Consider the following 24,254-nt stretch of genomic DNA (forward strand, 5'->3'; position numbering starts at 1 on the left):
TGGTACTTAGCCCTAAGTGCCATACGTGTGATGAACACATACACTGCCCTGTAGGAGGTCTTCTTTTGTTCAACGCATGAATTGCTCATCCACCACACTGGGTTCTAGTCTCAGAAGATACAGGTCAGGGAGCACCAGTTGTCAGCATAGCAGCACCCCACATTTCTAATTGAGGCTTGCAGCCCAGATTTTCCCTTTGGTCTAGTTTGAAGGATCCAGATATGTAAAGCTTATATTCTAGATAAATCATGGGCTATCCGGAAAGAAATTCACCAGTAAGTTATTCCAGTTTCTCTGGCCTTCCTGGAGTATATCCAGTAAGGCATCTCATTCATGTCTGGAAAGCAAATATATCATTTATTGCAACTTCATCGTGGAGCGACGTATTGGTTTAAAGTACGATCAACACAATTTGGTCATTGTGAGTATGCCAGCTGGGTCCACTGTTTACTACACATATGTAACTCTAGCGATTCTTATGCCCAAGAGAGGAGACATACTCTTGGGTGTCTAGGGCAAGGGAAACATGTGTTGTTATTCAGGAGCTGGAAGCTTCAGCATGACAGGAAAGAATTGAAAAATCCTGGTCTACACATCACTTTACCTTGTTTGAAACTTGTTTCTTTGGCTTGCTTCATTGGAGTGTTTTCTCTCTCCTGGGGCTGACATTGTGTGTTCTGTATCACGCATGTGACATGTAGAAGTTTTGGAACCCAGAGTCATATAGATGAGTAAAAATTTATTTATATATTTTAGTTTAAAATCTATTGAAAATAACACTGGGCATAATTCATATATTCCAAAATTAGTTTGACCCTCTGCCCATGAGATTCTTTTTATGATATGTGACAGCTAATTTGGACTTCCATCCCCAATAAACTTTGAGGTTTGAGGACACAAAAGGTTTTGCTCAGACCTAAATTCTGTCTGAAAAAAAGGGGTAAATATTATAAGCCCTTTCTAACCTCTCCAGGAGCAGAAATGATTTACAGCTGTGGCATTGAACCATAATTCCTTGATCTCATTTGAGAAGAGTTCAGTAAGAAACAATGTCCTGATTTTTGTTTGTTTTGTTTGTTCCCTGTTTTCTTGTCTTGCTTACCAACAATCCATTGTAATCCATGAGTTTGTATGGCAGCAGGCTGAGTGTTCCCTGGAGCTCATTAAATGAACTTTTGTTCCTAAAATGATTTTTGTCTCCTTGTTTTCAGCCCCTCTTCTTTCCTCTGCCCTTGACTATAACCAGAGCTCAGCAAAAGCTGACTGGCTTTGTGCAGACCCTACTTAGGGTAGTCTTTTCTTAATGATTTTATTCATGGCTCCTCCATTTCATTGTTTGCCTTCTCAAAATGTGTTGAAATCTTTCTGTGGTTGATGACTTCCACAATGTCTTGGCTTTTATTGGTTGCTTAATTTTGGTATTTCTACAGTTTTATTTAAATATGGTTTCAGGAGGAACAGAAAGTCAAGGTTTCCTAGTTTGCCATCTTGAGCTGAAAATCCCTGTGGATTTTAGCATCCAGTGTTCCCATCGGAAAAAACCCAACCTTGGCATTAATAGATGTAACACTCAAGAGTTCAGCTTTTCTTGAGCAATCACTAAGGATTGAATATGTGGTCATTTCTAATGGGAAAATAATAACTATCTCATGGAGTTGATTTGAGGATTAAATTAGATAATGAACATGAAAATGCTTTGTAAGGTTTAAAAATCTATAAAAATGTTTTGTGTTATTATTTGATTTGTTGCTATTTCAACTTTAGCTGACAGTTGTTTATGACCTTGCTTATGTGAGAAAATGCCTTCTGGTTTAGTGTGTTGAAAGCCAGAATATATTTTTCAATAGCTGAATGGAAATCGCATCATTTGTGAAGGTTAAGGGTGAAGGCATAAATGTTTCTTGACACCTATCACTTTACAATGTTTTCAGGAACTAATTGACTCATGTATTCCTCTTCCAAATTTTGCTGAGGACCTCCTACCAACCAGATGCCTTCCATCAGGTGTTGGAAAGCATTTTCTGGATTTTAAATGTCTTAAGCTTTGTGGGCCATATACAGTTTCTGTAGCTTCTCCTCCCCTTTTTTCTTCAACAACCTTTCGAAACGTGAGAACCATTATTAGCTCACAGTCACACAGATCCAGGCTGAGCGCCTGATTTGATTTGTGGCCAGTATTTGCCGATCCCGGCTCTGCGTCCTCACTGAGGAGGAGGCGCATTTTTGAGTAAATCACTTCATTGAATCAACTGTTGGTCTTCTGGGGCTTGTCCTTATTCTCCTACAGTCTCTAATCAACATGGCATCCAGAGAGATCCTATTAAAACAGGTCAGATCATGTCACCCAAGTCTCTTCAATGGCTTCTTCACAGGAAAAGCAAAGTCCTCAAAGTGCCTCCACAGCCCTAGAAATCTGGGCCTCTGATTCCTCTCTGACTGTTTCCTTCTCCTCTCCACTTTGCTCCCTCTGTTTTCCACACACTGACATCCTTTCTGCTCCTTGGATACTCCAAACCCACTCTTGCCTCATTGCCCTTCCATCTGACTGTTCCCTATGCTTGTACTATTCACTTCCCAGATATGCACCTTGCTCCCTCTCACAACCTTAAGTTCCCTCTTAAATTTTATCTTCCCCAGAAAGCCCTCATTGATCACTTACTTTCAGATCGCAGCCTCCTCCTACCAGCTAACAATCTCCATCTCGCTTCCCTGCTTGCTGTTTTTCTCCAGCACTTACCTGATATACTAATTATTCTACCCATTTATTTAATTTTTATTTACATATTTAAACTTATGATTTTATATTTGCTTCTTTACTTTTGTCTCTCCCCTCAGCTCGAGAGAGGCTATATTCATCTGTGTTGATCACTGCTGTGTTTCCTGAACATGCCTATAAAACATACTGAAGAAGGGTGCCTGAAATTTGGTAAGGGATCAATCAATTTTCTTGGCTGAATGAAGAAATATGTTCATAAATTAATGAACAAATCTCTGGGGTTTCTGAATTAAGGACTAATGGGAAGAGGAAGGCAAAGGGTTGGGACAGGGTACTGCAAGAAGTAGTATTTGGAGTACTCTGATAGCTATCCGAATAGATACAATTTTGTTCGTTTAAGTAGTTTTAATGAGAGAGCTGGGAACTAGGGACACACAGCATCAAGAGTTTTATAATGCATTCTGTAGAGTTCTTTTTAAGTGTGTACAAATATCATTGAAAATATATGCATGCATATACACCTCTGTTACTTTATTTAGTGCTTTACAAGAGCCCCTCAGTGAAGGGGTAGTAGCAACTATCAGTGTCCTTCCTTTATGATGAGCTTAATTTATTCAAAGTTACATCATAATTTATTGGTAACTGAGAAACTAGACTTAGTTATTGAGTAGACCCTCCCTAGAAACCTATGACATTAATAAAACCAACAAAAATTTGTTCAGTTTCCAATGATACACACACTACAGACTCAGTTATGGGCCATCCATTTTAATGAAGGGAAGAAGTGATTTAACCAATACAGAGCAAACAGAATATGAAGTTTTGTCCTCCATTAATATTAGTAACGGATAAAGTAGGCTCCAGCGCCTTCAAGATAGCTTGAGACCATCATCTCTGTGTCACAGGCAGGGGGATGTTCAGCCAGGATGTCTTTCTCTGTCACTGAGAAAAATTTCCATAATATATAATGATACTTACTGAAACAGATATGGGGCATTTGGGTAATTAGGAATCCGGTAGCATATTTTTCCGGAAGCCTTGACTACAACATGAAGATAGCAGATTTGGACACTTTCAGCTATGAAGAAGTTGTTTGGGTATTCATCTTTATGCCAAATGAAATAAGCTTATTTCATCTCTGCAGCTTCCCATATACCATTTTCCAACCTCTGTTTTGTGTTTGGAAAGACTTTTAGAAATTAAAAATCAAGTTAAAAAGTGAGTGACAACTTAAATGGTATATGGAATATTTTGCTGACTTACAGGAGCATGCAGAATTAAATATGAACCAGTTGAAATGTTAATTTTATTTTAATACGTATGTTGGGGTGGAGTCTTCAAGGTGCCAGAAAGCAAGAATTCGCCCATCCTGTTTGGAACTGCAGCACACACACCCCTTCAGTTACCAGTTCTGTTCATTCCACAGAATCATCTTGAGAATACATACTGTTTTTTATGTACCTGGTATATATCTCAATTAGTCTGAAGAATTTCCCAGATAACTGTTAATATGTAGTTCTCCAATACCAATCTTGCCACGTCCTGTACCAGTGACACAGCACATAGGAATTTTATTTCTCTTTCTTTCTCTGGGTTGTTCAGAACCCAACGAAAGAACAATGGAATGGCATCAAAGAGATCAGGGTTCTTGACCCAGATTTACCATAAAATAATTGTGTCCTCTTGGGAAAATTATAGTTATTCTAGGCCCCTTTCCTTTTCTTTACTTTGACAGAGCTGCACTAGATGACCCCAAATAACATTGCACTCTTTCAGTCGTAGCTTAGATGTGATTGGTTTTCTGAAACAAATGAAGACAATGACACATGAAGCTGTGCAACATCTCTGTAACTATGTTTTCTTAGAGTTGCCTCCATTTTACAGATGACAAGATGGCTGAGCACAGAAGCAGATGTTTTGACCAGAAGTTCCAGAGTAAATGGAACTAAACCACAAGTTTCCTTTTCTCCTGACACTCACTTAGCCGAAACATAGGCTTCTGAATATTAATCTGTAAAGCATATTATCAGTATAGTTTAAAAGAAGCTGTTCTTCTAGGATTTCCAATTAATAGCAGGAGGTTTTGAAATTCTTAAAAGATCATCTAATTTTGTGAGATTTACAGCTCTATTTTCCTGTCAAGCAAGTTGTATTAGTGCCAGACAATCATCTGAGCTTCTGGATGCTTCTCTGAACCTCTTGAATTTTTCTTCTTGCTATCTGTAATTCATGCCAGATAAGCCTTTTTGTAGAGAGTATGTACAGACTTGTCTATTTTTATATAGGAAAGCGATGCAGTGAGTCAGGTCGGGGGTTAAGCCCTCATTCTCAGAGTGGTATTGAGCTCCTGGTGAAATACAATCATCATTTCCTCAGAATCGAAAAGCAGTTATCTCAAGTTTTTAATGCCATTAACTATTTATACATTTACGTATAATACATATATTTATTGTACCTATGAGGTGTGTTCTCTTCGGGAAGTACAAAGCTATTTGAGACATAGGTTGTTCATTTTTTTGTTTTCCCACAAATCCTGTGACCCTTTGAGCAGGAAGGTGTATATTTTACTAACATTTAGAACAAGCAGCTAACACGGTGTCTAAGATGTAGTCAATAAATATGAAATAGATAAATGAACACATTTTTAAGGAAGGGCCAGGACATGAACAAATAGAAGATTTTCATGTTCAGTCACGAAGCCACAACAGGCATAAAAATGATACAGACAACAAGTGCTACGGTCATTCAAAGAAGGCATAGAATAGATACAACAAGGATCTCCTCTATGGCACAGGGAACTATACTCAATATTTTGTAATAACTTATAAGGGAAAAGAATCTGAAAACGGAATCACTGTGCTGTACACCTGAAACTGACACGACATTGTAAATCAACTATACTTCAATTAAAAAACAAACAAACAGACAACAACAACAACAAAAACCCAAAGAGGTCATAGAAGTTCTTATGAGATTCCATAAGAGAAGAGAAGCCAAATGAGGACAGGAGAGAAGGCTTTTGAATCAGTTCAGAGGAGAAGTCACAGAGGAACTAGTCTTTGACCTGAACTTGAGATTAAGATTAAGATGAAGTAATCTTAATTAATTAAGATTGCAACACAGGGATATTACAGATGAAGGTAATCACATAAACTTACTATACTGAAACTTGCAGAGCTTATGAGTGTTGTTCAAGATCCCAGCGCAAGTGCATTGTGGAATCAGAATTTTAAGTGAGGCCTAATGAACTAAAAGCAAACACAAAAACAAGCCCTTCCTGTGATAACCACGTTGCCTTTGAAGTCGTTTTTTTTGGTGGGTTGGTAGAAACTGGTTCCAGGGTTTTGCACAACTGTACAGTGTTTCTTGCAGGAATGACTAGTTCTGTCCCCCCGCGGCCCCCCACCCCCGAGTTGATCCTCAAAGTTTCCCTTAGAATGGACTTGCTAAAATGCAGACATGCAAGTATTCATGACACCTGTGTCCAATCATTTCTCCTGCCATTGCCTACTTCACTTCTGGATTATATGAACAATTCACTGTCTTCATTTATGCTTTTCCCTCCTCCAAGAATTCCTTTCTCCCTATGGGACACCTGGGAAACCCACTTCATTTTTCAAAACTCAATTTACATGTTATGCCTTTTGTGCACTCTTCTTTTTAGTGTTGTGATCACACGCTCCTTTTTGCTACCCTTGCACTTCTGCATGCCTGATTGTTGCACTCGCTACACTGTATTGTGACGGTATTTTTCACATATCTCTGTGTTCAAGGAATGTTCTGGGCAACATTCCTTGGGGCCAGGGACTACCTTTTCTCATCTGTTGATGCTGCCTTAGCATGTTACTTGTTGTGAAGTAGTTAGTTATAAAAATGAGATTTGAATAAATTAAAAATTGTTATGTACATATTACTTATTATCACTTTACAGATATAACAGGAAAAAATATTAATGTTGGTGCTGAAAGTTCACTTCTAGTAAATGGTGGTGGTACTTGACTCTACTTATAATATTTTCCCCACTATTTTATATCTTTCTACCTGATAGCTCTTCTTTATTTCCATCTATGTTTCTTTATTGCTAAACCAAGAAAAACAGGTATGAGGGTAGGGCTAGGCCATACTTGGCTGGAATAGTAAAGAAATTGTGTGGGGTTTTGGTGAGAAAATCCTGAAGCATACAGGTCTGCATCTTCCCTTTGAGGCATGTGGAGGGGTCTGCTTCTAAAGAGTTTTATTAGCAACTAATCAAGATGCTTTTGCACAAGGCTCCTGATTAGCTGTTGGTATACTGAGAGTGAATCAGAGTTAGCGTAGTTTCTGATTTCTTTTACATTGTCAATGTGGATGATCATTTTTTACTGCTGGGGGTGGTGGTGGTGGGGAGCGAGGGAATGTTCCTTTCCTGCTCCTGATGTTTCAGTCCTGTCAAGAGAGCTCTTAGGGACATTTCAGCCCTGCTTCTTTACTGACTCTGCCCCAGGGTGATCAAGTGTCTTATATAGAAAGCTTGAAAAGAATTAAGTGAGCATGCTTGCCTTGACTAATTCTGTTCTCTCCCTTGAGAGTGTGAGTGAGTGTCTTCTGTTTCTCTCATTCTGCGTATTACTAGTTAGTAAATCTCCCCAATTCTGGGGTTCTGTTATGTGATCATTTCATTGAAACTGGACTCTCAAGCCAGGGTTCTCAACAGTAACAGGAATATTCGGCCCTCCATCTTTTCTCTTTTCTCTTATTTCCTAATTTATTCCAAACCAAATGGAATTAAGGCATTGTACTTGCTGGAAGGTAATTAAAAGACCCTAACATTTGGTGCATTACCTGGGAACACTGAGAAATAAAAAGAAAGGAGCAGACATTTTGGAGAGGAAAATGTCCATGTGGAAAATATTTTGGTACTGCCAAGGAAGGTAGTCTAGTGCCTTGGTCTTTAATGTATGGTGGGAAGTTGAGACCTTTGACTGTTTGAAACTATTTAGGTTTGTGCAGTAAACTGCTGAAGCCTAGAAAAGGTTTAATGCATGCTGTATAATTGTCCTCCGTGCTTGCTGGGAGACTAATTAACTTGGAGGCTTAACACAATAGAAATTTACTATCTCACAGTTGTAGAGGCCAGAAGTGTGACATCAAGGTGTCAGCAAGGCTGCTCTCCCTACAGATGCTCTAGGGGAGATTCTATCCCTGCCTCTTTCAGCTTCTGGTGGTTGCCAGCTTCCTTGGCTTGAGGCCACATCACTCAGCTTTTGTCTCTGTCTTCACATCACCCCCTTTCTGTGTCTGTATCTTCTCTTTTGTCTGTCTCAAATGTCCCTCTGCCCTTCTTGTATAATAAGGACAATTGTCATTCTATTTAGGACCCATCCAGATAATATAGGATGGAAATCCCATCTCAAGATCCTTAATGAAATTTGCAAAACCCTTTTTTTCAAACTAGGTAACAGTCAAGGATTAGGACATGGATATATCCTTTTGGGGGCCACCATCCAACCCACTATACCAGCCGTAAGATACTTTGATTTTGGCTGATGGCTGCAGCTTATGGCATGGGAGAGTGGCTGTTTCTTTAGAGCCACTTAAGTAAAAGTCTGACATAAAGAAAAGGGGCATTAGGGAGTTGTAGGTGACTGAGCAATACCTGGAGCGGAATGAATAAGGCACCTGGAGGGTCTTTAGTATACAGAGACCTTTACCTGGCACTTGACTTGAGAGTGTGCAGGAGTTTACAGGGCAGGAAAGTCTCAGGCTGCCGTCCACCTTGCCTTACTCTTCAGGTACACTTTTTCCCAAGCAGGCTTGACTGAGACAAAGACTCAATTGTAAGGAAAACATGTTTTGTAGAACTTGTTGGCATTGACACATATGGTCTACCGTAGGCTCAAGTGACTGCCTTTACATGTGGAACCAAGCTGACTCTGGATTTGTCCATTATGTTGGAGGAAGAAATGTTCTCTTAAAGGCAGCCGCCTTTGGTCTATGCAGTTCCATAGCAGGAGGCAGTGAAAATGGCCATGGCGGCATAGGACTGTCAAATCTACGCATCAGAACTGGAGGTGTAATGTCACTCGACAGAAGCCATAATCAGTTCAGTACTGCAGTGGGAACCACAAGGTCATCAAGGAGGAAGGATAACTCAAGGGTCCATGTGTGACAGATGCTCAGGGCTGTGCACTGCACATGGCAAATTCATAGTGACAAATCAACGTCAGGCTTCGAAGATTCCTCCTGGTTCGAAGTTCGCAGGTCAGAAATTTCAAATAAATGGCATAGACTAATGGACATCCTAGTGAGGCTAAAACGAAAGAGACTTTATCTTTCTCTCAAATGCCATTGAGTTTCTGCTATGTTCTTTGGTCAAATTCTGTATTGGATTCTGGGAACAAAAATGTGCCTAGTTTCACTCTTCTAGGAGTGGGGGGTTGGCTTGCTTTTGAGATTGTTTTTAAATTTTGGGGATAGTGCTGTAAAATCAAATTGTATCTTAGTAACTCTTTAGACTCTTTAAAAGCATGGTTCATGAGAGACTTGATAAACTGATAAAACAGCCAAGGCCCTAAGAGACCCACACCCGTGTCAGTGACTGAAGTCCAAGCTACAGATACTGAAGGAGCCCTCAGTCCCATTCAGGCAATGAAAGCCCTGTCACTGAGAATGAACCAAATGTACATTTGGGAGGATTGCTTATGGACATTTAGGACTTTGGATTTTTAACCCACAGTAACAAGGAAACTTGATTTCAAAATTGGACTTTAATACTTTGGGACCTTAATTCATAAGAGCGTTTAATGTGTGCCCTTTTAATTTCTCTGTGAAGAATTTGATACTGGCAAAGGTGTACTTCCAAATTTGCGACATTTCTATGATTTCTGAATTGTATTACTGGATGCTTTTATGTATTTAACCTTAATGTGTCATTTAACCTCATCAGCTTTCTGTGGTTAGCTGTGCTGTGGATGGCTGGTAGAACAAAAAGTTGTTTCTGATCATTGGATATGAGTAGCCCTGGAGTTAACTTAAATTAATGCAATTTCTCACCCATGTCGGAGACTTCTGGGATGAAACTCTTAAGTCGTCCACCAGCAGTTCCCGGAGTCCACTCAAGTGAGTAGCCCTATAAAAGAGTGAGCAGGACTGTCCTGATAAAGGTCTATTCTTTTTCCTGAAGGGAGAGAGATATTCCGTTAATTACAGGCTTAAAGGCATAGTTGAGTGGGTTAAGAGATTGAAAAGAACAGGGAAGCATTAGTGACAATTTCCCTTCTCGTTCCTAATGGTACCTCCATATGAAGGGAATTTGATTAGTATAACTTTTAACCTCCCTGCTCTTATATTCACTGACACTGGCTGGGTGAGGTGACCTACTTGACTGGCAAAGTTAGGAAGAGTAACTGGCCATGCTTTGCTAAGCTCTTCTTTCCTTCATCTTGGGAGTGAGTCTGGTGATAGAGAGACAAAAGTTCTCTGCTCCACTGTGGACATGCCCCTTTCACATGGGTTTGCCTGGAACCAACTTGCTGCAACAAAGTGGGTAAGTCTGGATAATTCTAGAATTCAGTTGACAGACTCACTTGGCTGTCTCATGAAGCCCCTTTTTCCAACATGGGCTCTAACAGTGAAAAGTGACATAATGTGTGGGCTCCAGTGCAAAATGAAAATATAGTGCCTCTTGTTCAAACTGCAAAGCAAAAGTGTTGTTGAAAGTATTTGCATTGGGGTGCATAGTGTCCTCCCCAAATTCATGTTCACCTGGAACCTGTGAATGTGCCCAAGTAAATTCTTTTTTCAGATAGAATCGAGATAAGATGACATCATACTAGATGAGGGTGAGCCCTCATGGGTTCTCTGGGGTGTTCTCTCTTCTCTTTTTCATAGATGTCATCTTTTTCAGCAGAAGTGTTTGGCTAATATTGGGAAGTGACACGAGTAAGAAAGGATATGATAAGATTCCTTGGACATTCTTGTTTCTTAAAAAACAACTGCTTTCTTTCTGTGTTAGAAGTAAGTTCAGATTCAAATGGAAAGCATGGCCTCCCGGAGAGGTTAACACCTTCACTTAGTCTTGGATGTGACCAGTAGCACAGAATTCTGGTGGAACTCAGTAAGACTCCAAATGGGTACCAAATAAGCATGTCATGGAAAGCACACCATAAGCAGGGTGAAAACTAGATGTGAATGGGGCAGCAGGAATGGTGGCAGACACACATATTGCACATGTCTCCTCTGCTCATGCGTATATTTTATTGTCCCATAAACTTTACTTACAAAACGTAAGTTCAAAGATAAAATCATTAAGAATTTCAAGACAGCAATAGCAGAGCATGAAAGCAAGCAAGCGTGGGGCCCTTCTGAGCATGGTTCATGTGGGACTTGATCAACTGGTAAAAGAGCCAAGGCTCTGAGATACCCACACCATGTCAGTGACAGGAGTCCAAGCTAGAGATATTGAAGGAGCCCCCAATGCCACTCAGGCACCGAAAGCCCTGTCACTGAGAATGAACCAAAATGTAAATTTAGGAGGATAATTTATGGACATTTAGGACTTTGGATTTTTAACCCACAATAACAAGAAAACTTCATTTCAAAAGAAAGTGTGAGGTCTTCAAGTTTGCTTTGGTTATTGAGGGTCCTTTGTGGTTACATATCAATTTTGGAGTCGTTTCTTCTATTTCTGCAAAAATAGGGGATTTTGATAGGCATTGCATTAAATCTGTAGATAGTTTTGTGTAATATGGACATTTTAACAATAGTTCATGAACATGAGATGTCTTTCCATGTATTTATGTCTCCCTTAATTTCTTTCAGTAACACTGTAGTTTTCAGCGTACAAGTCTCTCATGTCTTTGGTTAAGCTTATTCCTAAGTATTTTATTCTTTTTGATGCTATTGTAAATGGAATTGTTCTCCTAATTTCTTTTTGGGATTGTTCATTGTTAATGTGCAGAAATGCAAGTGATGCGTATATGTTGATTTCATATTCTGCAAACAAACTTTGCTAAGTTGTTTTATTAGTTCTAATAATTTTTTTGTGAAATATTTAGCATTTTCTACACCTTTTTCAATAGCTTCCCTTTCAGCATAAGTGTATCCTTCAATCTAGGGGACATTTTGACCTCCATCTTAGGCTTTCGTCTTATTTCTCGACTTATTCAGAGTCTTAGTTGGTTAGTGTTCTCCTTATTGTTTGCCACTTTGGAGAATCCAACAAAATGTTCTACTCAAGGTGAGACCTCTTTTCTCTTCCACCTCTGAACCTGAATATCACTTATTACTTACTTCATTCTCTTAGAACTTAGCATTCAAAGTTTCAATGGTGATCTTTCTTAAAGGAGGTCAATATGCTCACCAAATTCAAGACCTCTGGTGAGTTGTGTCAAGTGTGTAGGAATCATATTAACTTGTTGGCTGTTAGCACCCCTGGAAACATTTCTAAAGTGGCGTTTGAGCTTGATATTCAGGTTTATTGGACACCGCATTAAAGAGTTTACCAGAATAAGAGTAGGCTGGTCTTTCCTAAAGCAGAGTTCATCCAAGGGTGACCTTGTAGCCACCTGCATCAGGCTCATCCCCGTTGAGTCATTGAGTGCCCTCAACCCCCCTAAACTGTAAACTCCTTATAGACAAGAATTATGTTTTATAGCTCTTGTTCCCCTTCCCTCTACCTAAACATGCCTGGACTAGAAGGTGCCTCTACGAACAGGTGTTGCTTTATTTTAAACTATATTAAGTACATGTATATGTTCATTTCCCTGTGGGAAAGGAGGCTACATTCCACAGGATTCAAATATCAAGCCTTTAAACTTCCTTGAACCCATAGATATATAAATAGTTGCATAACTATCCTCCCTCTATACAACTCTAAGATGATCATATCAAAGTATGGTCATTAATTGTTTTTCTTTGCAAACAGATAATAAGCAAAGTGAAAGGAACTTCTTCCACCAAAGTAAAGGCTAAAGTTCAAAAAGTCAAATTAATATGGGATTTGTTACTATTCTAAATAGTAAAGAACACTGACAAGAAATATCACAGTGCTGGTTGCTATTATCATCTTTTCATTTTCCATTCCAGTTGTTTATATTATCTTCATGGGATTTCACTGAAGTTATCAAGGTTTTTAAATAGTCAAATTGAAAAGCGAAATCCCTTGAAATGCCAATACAAGGAAAAATGAGTCAGAACATGAAAAAATGTTTTAGACAAGTTGACAACATATATTCTTTGCTCATTTCTCTTTCTGAGACAAGTTCCATCTTATTCACACCCACATGTACAATAGACTGAATAAAATACAACCCCATCACTCGATGGTGATAAAAAAAGGAAAGACAAGCTGGTTCCAGAAAATTCCTCTATTTATTCCTAGTGTCTTGTTGCATCTGGCAAAAAAGAGCATTTTGAAATATTCTCTAAAGTTTTGTATTTTATTTTATAATAATTTGCTTATTTATCTCAATGTAAATATTAAAAACGCATGAGAAATATTTTAACATTTGGCATTTGACTATTCCTATCTATTTCCTTAATGTTTCCTTTGCCTCGTATGATGATCTTTTGGGATAGACAGCACATACCACTCTCATACTCCCCAGACTCTACAGCCCCATACACATGCAAAATAGCTCGTGGGGATGTGTTAACATACACTTGGTTGAGGCAGGAAGGCCGTAGAATACATCGTTTTTACACCTTAACATTTTAAGTGTTTTTGGAAAGTAACCCTAGTTTGAGTGCAAGATCCATCGATTTATCAAATGCATTTCAGGTATACCTAGGTATGTCCAGTCAAATGGTAAGGCTATATTACTGGGAGACTATTTACATAAGCAAGTGAAAAGACATCAGTGAAAGAATATATTATAACCAAGAGTCAGATATAATACGTCAGTCAAATAGAATGTAGATCCCAGAAACATATCCACACATATAAGGACAATTGATTTTTCAATCAATTGAGGTGCAAAGCCAGTTTTGAGCAGAAAGGATAGTCTTCCTGACAAATGGTGCTGGAAGCATATAGCACACGGATATTGTGCGTAGATAGCCATATGCAAAAGTATGACCTTTGATCCCTACTTCACACCATGTAAAGAATTAACTAAATGTAGATCAAAACATAAATCTCTAAAACTTGGACAAAATCTTTTTGACCTTGGGTTAAGCGAAGATTTCCTAGAGATGACACCAAAAACAAGATCCATAAATGAAAAAAAGTGATAAATCGGGTTTCATCTTTGGAAGCCATTATTAATAAAAGAAAAGCCACAGGTTGGAAGAAAATATGTACAAATTATATACCTGAAAAGACTTGTGTCTCTGACACGTATAGAACTCTCAAAACTCAGTAATTAGAAAAATTTTTTTAAATTAACAATATGGGTAAAATATTTAAAAAGAGATCCTGCCAAGGAGGTGTACGGATGCAAATAAGCACATGAAGTTGCTCAATGTAATGAATTATTATCTAAATGAAAATGAAAGCCCCAGGAGATGCCACTACACACCTATTGAATGGCTAAAATTAGAAAAGTCCAAGCACACCAAGTATTGGTGAGGCGGTGTAGGAACTGGAAGTCTTTTGCACTGCTAGTGGGAAGGAAAATGGTACAGTCTCTTCAGTCAACAGTTTGGCTGTTTCTTTATAAGTTGAACATACACCTACCGTATGATCCAGCCTTTCTGCACCTAGATATTTATGCAAGAAAAGTGAAAGCATATGTTCATACAAAGACTTGTACGTGGATCATCATAGCATGTTTATTTTTAATAGACAGAACTGTAACGACCTCGAGCACCCATCGACAGGCGAATGAATAAACATGCTGTGCTAAACTCATCCAGTGAGACACTACTCAGCAAGACAAAGTGATAAGCTATTGATACCCACAAAAATATGAGTGACTCTCAAAATAATTACATTGAGTGAAAGAAGCCAGATAAAAGAGTCCTCACTGTGTGAATCCATTTATATAAATTTCTAGAAAACTGCAAACACATCTCTAACGATAGAAAGCATATCAGTGGTCACTTGGGGGTGTGGAGGGGTGGAATGTGAGGGGAAAAAAGGGGCTTTATGAATGAGGCATAAAAACACTTGCAAGTGATGGATATGTTCCTTTTCTTGATTGTGTTGGCAGTTCCTTGGGTATATGCATATTTCAGAACTTAAATTGTGTTCTTTAAGTATGTGCAGTGTACTGTGTGTCCGTTCTATTTAACAGAGCCATTACAAAAAGGCTAAGAACAGACGTTTGTCTCAACAAATAAATGTAGCAAAGAACAGAAAAGTCAAGTACAGTATGATCGCTGTCAGTTGAATTTTCCTATAGTTTATTTCCCTCAAAAAATATATCCCAGTTCTTAAAAGAGATGGGACTCTTAATAAAAGGTAAAAAAAAAAAAAAAAAAAAAACCGGAAAAGCCATCAGCAGGGTGAGCTCCAGCTACTTTTCAATTGTGAGACCCTAGGTGCACGGTGCAGACATGCTAGGATGTTTGTTCTTCCTGCCCAATATTTCAGAGAGGATATTAAACACCCCCGTTAAATGCCTGCAAGTGATGGCCAGAGTGGAGTTTGGAGAATGATGGCTGTGATCTTTAATATGGTTGTGCCTTTGTAAAGAGTCTCACTCAGAATTTCCAGGGTAATTTTGGAGTCAACTTTGTTTTGTTTTTTGGATGATATATATGTCTAACTCACCTCAAGAATATATCCACGTAGACTTGAAGTTAGGGACCAGCTGGTGTAAATTTGTGTGGTTATCTCCTGACCTAACCTTTTAGCTTCTCTTTGTTCCTTGATTGTAGTTAAGCTTCATCTTGCCTCAGGGCCTTTGTATTTGCTGTTCCCATGTTTTGGAAATATTATTTCCAGAAAAATTGTCCATAAATGATTCCTTTCTATTCTTTGGCACTCATCTCTTAAAGATATTTTTTCCTTGATTGTCCTACTAGCCTAACTCAGTCCCAATTTATCAGATTACCTTACTTCTTTCACAGAATGATAATAAAAACAAATATTATCTTTGGTGTCTCTTTGTATTTAGATGAACTTCTTCCCAAAGAACTCAAGCCCCACAGTGACAGAGGTTGTTACCTTTCTTATCCCTTATTCTGTGTCTTAGAACGGTGTCTGGCATGTAGTAATCACTTGAGGCCTGTTGACTGTGTAAAGAATATGTGAGTAGATGAACAGATTTGGAGTTATTTGAGGTCGCTCTTAATGATGGCTGGTGTTAGTGATTAAATTAAAATTGTAGGTTTTAGAGTTGGAAGTGATCTTGCTGAGTCTCACAGCTATGGCAAAACTCTCCCTACTGTAGCATCCCTGACAGATGATCAAGTCTGAGCTTGAATAACTGTATATGAAAGACCCTAGCCAGGGCAACCTCCTAGCTTTCTTCCTAGCAGGTCACAGCCTTCCATGGGAGTTTGCTCCCTATTATTCAGCTGTAATTAGGAGAAAACGGTTTGATTTACCCAGAATCATCTTCTCTCAGTCTCCTTGTTCTAGTTCCTAGAGAATAGACAGGACAGAGTTTCCTCTAAATTACATCCTTTGGGTTTGCATTCCTGCTTGTAACAAAATAAGCACCGTGCTATGGCAAAATTCCCCTTGATTGTCTGCCACTTGTTGCTACATTGCTTGTTAGTGTTTAGAAATAATTTGTGTTAATGTTCCACATTATAATTGATGGAGTACAGAAATAAAAGAGATCTCCGGGTTATGTCAGAAGCAATCAGACGATATTTTAACTTACCCTTTTAATGTATTTAATGCTGACACTGTGAGGAATTGAGTGGTATAGTCACCGCGTTATTGCCATTGCTGAAAAAATGTATTTATGGTGAAATTTAGGGTAATTTTGAAAGCATTAGTTGAAGGGGGAATTGTCAGCTACATCTTAGAGCTCTGAGCATTTCTCAAAAAGTTGTGATACGAAACACCTCTGCCTTTTCTTGTATTTCTGTTATGTTCAGCTACTTCACAAGGTAGCTTAGTTGAGATTCTTTTGGGTCCTAAGGGAACAATATGTGTGCATAATAGTGTGGAGTTACACAGAGCCTGGATGTTTGGCTCCAGACTGAAAGCCCCATGGAGTCGTTTTTTCACATCTGTTCACCAATGTGTATGAATGGGAGAAAACCAAAGTTCTGGTTTGTTCGATCAAGGGGAGCCACACTCCTTTTACTTTTGCTGTGACAAACAAGTAAAAAGGTGTAAAATATCTGAAAAGAGCCTTTTCGTGTTTGGTAGAACGCTTAAGGGGGATGTAGAGAATATACAACAAAAAGAAAAGCAAGTGAGTACTGCTGGCAAACTTTTTCAAGGACAGCTAACAAAATAATAATAGTAGTAACAAAACTAGTAAGATTGATTTTAAAAGCCTTAAGAGTGGCATGGATTCCTAAGCACTCTACCTGTATTAACTCCACGCCACAGCTCTGTAAAATGGGTGAGGTTATTAAGCCCTTGTTTTTCAAAGAGGAAGCGAAACACGAAGAAGTAACACTCCTGAAGTCCCACCACTAATAAGTGGTGGAGCTGGGGAAAAAAGATCCAGGCAAATTAATTTCAGAGTTAGTTAGTGCTCTTAACCAGTAGGTTATGTCCCACAGGTAATATTTGCACATTTTGAAATCACTTTACAAATACTATTTTTACCCCTAAAGTACACGGGGAATACCCAGGGAAATTGGCATTGTTATTATTTTTATATCTTTGCCAATAATCTGTTAACTTTTGGCAGTTCAGTATCCTTCCCCAACTTCGTAAAAATTCAACCTACAATCCAAAACAATAAGGGCTAGTGAAAATAAATGTCTTGTAAATCCAGTTCAAGAGAGCAACTAAAAATTAAGGCCCCCAAGGATGTAAAAGAGAAAGCAAAAGAAAAGAAGAGACAAGAAGCCCAAACCTAATGATTAAGCTCCACGTTGTTAGGTAAAAGGGCATTTAATTAATGCTTCTTTAATACCTTGTGCACAGAGGCATGGCTCTACAGAAGCCAAGGAGTCTCCCTTTCATCACTGATTCATGGTATGCTTCTGGCAGGGTCACTTCCTTCTTTGAGCCTCAAAGCTTTTCATCAAGACAGTGAGGGAATTGGAACAAGGTTAGCTCTCACAAGCCAGCTCTCATGTTCTCTCATGTTACCTGTGAGTCTAGGTAAGTGCCGAATGTCTTTAACATGACAGATCATATTTTTTCTTAACCATTTCTCTTCTCCTGATTTTTACATAATTTCTAATACATAGTACAATAGTAGAAAAGAAAAAATACCACACTGAAAAGTAACTGATACACTAACTTTCCATTCTCATTTCACTGCCAATTCAACCAAAAGCCTTCTGTAGAATTCTGATGCAGACCATGAAAACACACTGTAAGTGTTCCAAAGTCTTTTCCATATTTGGTAGTCCTGTGATTTCCATTGACAGAACTATCTTGGACTGTCATCTGAAAATCTATCAAAAAGAAATTAAGTAATAGGAATTCATATCAATGATATTGGAGAAAGAAATCCTTGAACTTATCTTACTGTGTGAACCTTCATCCATGTGCAAAATCAACAAGAAAGGTTAAACTTTAAAGGCAACATGTTCCCATGAGTAGAAGGGAGAACATAACACAAATAATATACAATGCTAACATTATGTACATACACATATATACAAGTGGTCTTGAAATATATTCCCAGATATTAATTGGATTAAAGTTTGGGGCAATAAAGCATTTTCTTCTCATAGAGAACATTATTCTTTAAGGCACATACAGGCACACATATCTGCCCTGCTGGCCTCTCACAGTTTCAGCTGATTCCAGTCATGTCCCCAGTTCATTTCCCCATATATTTATTCTCGGATTAGTGATTTTTGAACAGGTGTTCATCTCTTTAGAAATACCTGTGCCATGACCACAGAGTACTCAGATTTCTTTTTGGCAGTTGGTGGCATATGATGGGGAAAGTGACGAGTTGTACGACAGGAGAGGTACAAGGTGAACCTTAGAGTAAGTAAGACTTTATGCATAGTTCTTAATCCCAAAAGGAAAAGAGAAGGATAGCAGCGAAAATCATTGGAATAAAGGACATCTCAGATGAATCAGCATTAGGATAATTCATTGGTTACCGACTGTCCAGTCGTTTTAGGTTATAAAGTATTCCTGAGTGACTGCGTCACTTTATGAAAGGATCTACCTAACTATAGCTTTCTTTTGCTGGAGTTAGTTTATATGGCAATAATATGCTTAGAGAATGGCAATTGTGAATTCCCGTCTTCCCCAAATTGAAGACACTCGTTAAGGTACAAGTTTCCCCAAGACTGCAAATGATTTATCCGTACTATACTGACTGAGACTGTGTCTTACCATTCTTGTTTGTTAAAGGAGATAACAAGGCTAACTTTGAGTAGAGTAATAGCAAGATACTTAGAAAACACTTTCAGGTTAAGTTTTGTATACAAAATTCAGTGGTTACCCACCAAAAGGAAATCAGCTCATTTAGTATTGCAGGAAATGCCTTCATACTTTTTCATTGCCACTAAAGGAATTTAAAACACCTGTTGGATATCTTCCCTCCTAGAATGCCATTTGTACACTTATTCCTAATAGGACCTGTTATTTTAAATGCAAACTCATATTAGAAGGCTCAGAATTGATACTCAGTATTTTTAGTGATCACATGGTTTAGGGTTCTCAGATTTGGGCTCAGACTTGCATTTCAAGCATTGCAATTTGGGCTTGTTCAATGATTCCCTTGCAACCAGGAAAAATTGTTTATCTGACTCTAAAGTCCAATTAAAGAAATGTGATAGTGGTGATAGTGGTTGATGAAGCAGACTAGCATAGCAGCTAGGGCAATTATGGACAAGTTACATTTAACCTGTCTGTGCCTCAGTGTCTTCCTCTGAAACTGAGTTTCTTCATCAATGGTGATAAATACTGGTAACCAATCGGACAGAGTTATTGTAAGAAATGAAGGAGTTCACAAATTTCCTAAAGGCTTAATGTTTGGCTTGTCATTACTAAATGCTGGTAATTATTAGTAAAACAATACCCCTCTATTATTTATTATATCAAAATAATAATGATAAGGGCCTGTTATTTTAGTAGTTCTATTTTTTGGTCATATAGTTTAGACTAACTCATATTGTTTAAATGTGAAACCAAGAAGAAAAACAGTTTTGTTTTGTTTTTTTCACCTGGTCAAGGAACCCAAATCACCTAATTCAGAAATGTTTCTAACTTGGCATCTGCTTTGAATCTGTCACAGCCAGAGAAAGTTTATTGTCTCAGAAAGTGACAGCCTTGTATTTGTGTAGCATAAAAAAGAAGATACATGCTAGATAAGATATAGACCCCTTATCATAGTCATGCCACCTAGAATGCAAAACTATTCCTGCTGGGTTCAAACATTGTGATCCAGAGCCTGCCATTGCCTATTATCAGGAGCAGGAAAGCGTAAGAACCGTATGGGTTTGCCCTTAAGTTGGTCTACAACACAGATACTGTCAATCAGCCTCTGATAGTACCCTCCCCGTGGACAACCTTCTGTGCTCTTTTGAGCATGCTCAGATGGAGTCTACCATCAGTGTGGTGGGAGTTCACTTCGCTTCAAGTGTGTCCACGTTGAAGGGTGAAATGAACAAATACTAACCAAATTTGTGGCTGTCCAAACTAGGAAAATAGTTAAAGAATCAGGACATGAATCAAGCAAATACTCATTTGGCGTCAACCCAATAAAAAAGCTTCTTGGTGAGAAAAAAGTTGCCAAAGATGAAAGGCCAGAATAGTGCTACTTTAGCCTAACCACAGTGTCAAAGCAAATAACACACATACACACAAACGCAAAAGGAAGCCCTCTTCACACTAATGCCCCAAAGTCCTTTATGGGTCTTCAAATTGAGCAGATTAGGTAGGTTGATGGTTGTCCTTTATGGACTGGGTCCACCTAACAAGACTGCTTACTAACAGAATATCTCTGTTTTGTCATTTAATAGACATCCCAAACTTAATATACCTTTCAATCAAATACACACATAGTCACTCATGCTTTTCCTGTAGACTTTCCAAAACAGAAAAGGGCAGCTCCATTCTTCCTGGTGCTCAGTTACACAATGTGATTCATCTTTGACTTTTTCCTTTCTCTCTCCTTTCACATCCAATACAGAAGCAAAATGTGTCGGCCCTATCTTTGAGATAGAACCAGAATTTGACAGTTTCTCGATTTTTCCACTATTATCACTCAGGATTAAGATTTCGTTGTCTGTCATCTTAATTATTATCCCTCTGAAATGTGTCCTTAACACAGTGGCCAGAGAACCCTTTGAGAATCTAAGTCAGAAGAATTATGTGACTTCAGTGTCTTCCCCTTCATTATAGTTGAAGCTGAAGTTCTTAAAATGCTGGAAAGTTGCTACATGATTACCCTCCACATTATATATTTGATCTCATCTCCTCTACCTCTACTCCTTGCTCACTCTTTTCCAAACACCTTACACTCTTTAGTCCTTGATGTTCAACAAGTATAGTAGGCAGACATTTTCACTTGCTGTTCCCTTTACCTGAATTGCTGTTCTCTTTACTATCTACAGTACTCATCCACTCACTTTTTTTTTTCACACACACACACTGTATTTTATTTTTACAAGAGATAAATAGACTGACACCAAGCATTGTACATGGATGACCACAACAAAAACAACAATGATTGCAATTACCACACATGAAACACACTCATACTATGTCATAATATTGACATTCAGTCCAGTAATCCTCCACTGTAACAGCTCCTTTACTTTGCAGTGAAAATTGATTTGTATATTCTTTGCCTCTGAGTCCTTGTGGGATTTTTTTTTTTTAATTCAGACAGAAAGTCACAAAAATTATACTCATCCTCATCAGTTCACTCAGTCCCATGTAATTAATTTTTTTTTTCATCTTGATCTTTTGTTAGCACTTTTATGAGTTCGTCAGTTTTTCATTAGAGTTCTGAAAATGCTTATTCATTCAGTTCAGCAGTACAGTCAGTTACCAGAAATCTGTACTTGTCAGAGTCTTTTCCATGAATTTCTTGAAGATGAAACCCTTTTATAGGAACATATTTGCAAAAGCATCAGAGTACACCCAGAACTGTCTGTAAATGACAAAAGACTTAAAAATGACCACGGTTAAAGATTTGATGAAAGTTCATAATAATGCAGTTGACAAGAAAATTAGTTATTTCTGAGATATACATTTTAAAGTAATAACTAGGATTATGACTTATAACATTATACCAGAACATACAAGATTTTTAGAAATTTCATGTAATGTCTGAAACATTTATATTAACATATTTCCATACAAATAATCCAATGAAAGTTTAGTATTAGTTGTTTTGTTTGTTTTTTTACACGGCAGGTTCTTATTGGTCATCAATTTTATACACATCAGTGTATACATGTCAATCCCAATCGCCCAATTCAACACACCACCATCCCCACCCCACTGCAGTTTTCCCCCCTTGGTGTCCATATGTCCGTTCTCTACATCTGTGTCTCAACTTCTGCCCTTCAAACCGGCTCATCTGTACCATTTTTCTAGGTTCCACATACATGCGTTACTATACAATATTTGTTTTTCTCTTTCTGACTTACTTCACTCTGTATGACAGTCTCTAGATCCATCCACGTCTCAACAAATGACCCAATTTCATTCCTTTTTATGGCTGAGTAATATTCCATTGTATATATGTACCACTACTTCTTTATCCATTCATCTGTTGATGGGCATCTAGGTTGCTTCCATGACCTGGCTATTGTAAATAGTGCTGCAATGAACATTCGGGTGCATGTGTCTTTTTGAATTACAGTTTTCTCTGGGTATATGCCCAGTAGTGGGATTGCTGGGTCATATGGTAATTCTATTTTTAGTTCTTGAAGGAACCTCCATATTGTTCTCCATAGTGGCTGTATCAATTTACATTCCCACCAAGAGTGCAAGAGGGTTCCCTTTTCTCCACACCCTCTCCAGCATTTGTTGTTTGTAGATTTTCTGATGATGCCCATTCTAACTGGTGTGAGGTGATACCTCATTGTAGTTTTGATTTGCATTTCTCTAATAATTAGTGATGTTGAGCATCTTTTCATGTGCTTCGTGGCCGTCTGTATGTCTTCTTTGGAGAAATGTCTATTTAGGTCTTCTGCCCATTTTTGGGTTGGGGTGTTTGTTTCTTTAATATTGAGCTGAATGAGCTGTTTATCTATTTTGGAGATTAATCCTTTGTCCATTGATTCGTTTGCAAATATTTTCTCCCATTCTGAGGGTTGTCTTTTCGTCTTGTTTATGGTTTCCTTTGCTGTGCAAAAGCTTTGAAGTTTCATTAGGTGCCATTTGTTTATTTTTGTTTTTATTTCCATTACTCTAGGAGGTGGATCCAAAAAGATCTTGCTGTGATTTATGTCAAAGAGTGTTCTTCCTATGTTTTCCTCTAAGAGTTTTATAGTGTCCAGTCTTACGTTTAGGTCTCTAATCCATTTTGAGTTTATTTTTGTGTATGGTGTTAGGGAGTGTTCTAATTTCATTCTTTTACATGTAGCTGTCTAGTTTTCCCAGCACCACTTATTGAAGAGACTGTCTTTTCTCCATTGTATATCTTTGCCTCCTTTGTCATAGATTAGTTGACCATAGGTGCATGGGTTTATCTCTGGGCTTTCTATCTTGTTCCATTGATCTATGTTTCTGTTTTTGTGCCAGTACCATATTGTCTTGATTACTGTAGCTTTGTAGTATTCCACTCACTTTTTTAGGTCTTTTCTCAAGTATCACCGTCTCCATTATGAGGCCTTGCTTGGATTCCCTGTATAACCTGCAGCCCCACTAATACACACTACCTCCTTAGACGCCTCCCTTCTGCTGTAGAATCTGTTGAATGAATGAATGGAGTGGGCTATGTCTAATTTCCAAAAAAATAAACATCAGCCGTAAACACTTGTTGAGAGACGGGTTCAGGGTATAAAGAAGAAAAGAAGTGTAAATTCAGGCCTTACAGTTCACCATCTATTCCCTCAGGGTTCTGCTATGTTGTATCTTTGAATAAAAAGCGCAATTTGATAAGACTAATTAATAGCTTAAATTCGTTAGACTCCCAAACCTTTTATAGTAGAAATGTGATAAGAATTGTGTCAGAGATTCTCAACAAAATGTTAGCAAGTTGACGCCACAAAAGTAAAAAAACAATTATATACCATGACCAAATGGGATTTGTGTCAGGTAAGTAAGGCTGGTTCAACATTGGAAAATTAATTAATATAATCCATCCAAGACAAAAAAAAGGAAAAAAAAAAAACATATAAATACGTGCGGAAGAAGCATTTGACAAAATCCAGTGTGTACTCATGAGAAAAACTCTCAGTAAACTAGGAATAGAGAGGGACTTTCTTAACTTGATAAATACGATCTACAAAAAACCCAATAGCTAACATCATACTTACTGGAGAGAATCTCAATGCTTTCCCACTAAGATTAAGCACAAGGCAAGGATGTCCTCCTTTATTATAACTT

The 24,254-nt window shown here is 38.1% G+C and overlaps 1 protein-coding gene across 13 annotated transcripts in view; it reads left to right on the top strand.

Annotated features, from left to right (window-relative positions):
- LOC309647598 (uncharacterized protein) overlaps positions 1 to 24,254 on the top strand; it is a 96,443-nt gene that overhangs the window by 58,797 nt on the left and 13,392 nt on the right. For 10 of the 13 annotated variants that reach the window (XR_014256174.1, XR_014256175.1, XR_014256176.1 and 7 more), the window contains one exon: positions 2,836 to 2,926. The exons of 1 other annotated variant lie outside the window; for it this stretch is intronic. Coding sequence is in view for 4 of the 12 variants with exons in the window: in XM_082435043.1 (XP_082291169.1) it covers positions 2,836 to 2,906 (71 nt within the window). In the remaining 8 variants the exon portion in view is untranslated. Of the gene's footprint in view, positions 1 to 2,835; positions 2,927 to 6,088; positions 6,623 to 8,589; positions 13,201 to 24,254 lie in introns of those variants that run through there. 2 more of the 13 variants (XM_082435044.1, XM_082435045.1) reach the window with 2 other exon arrangements.

The sequence above is a fragment of the Balaenoptera physalus genome (assembly GCF_965194825.1).
Source record: "Balaenoptera physalus genome assembly, chromosome: 1".
NCBI classification, from domain to species: Eukaryota; Metazoa; Chordata; class Mammalia; order Artiodactyla; family Balaenopteridae; genus Balaenoptera; species Balaenoptera physalus.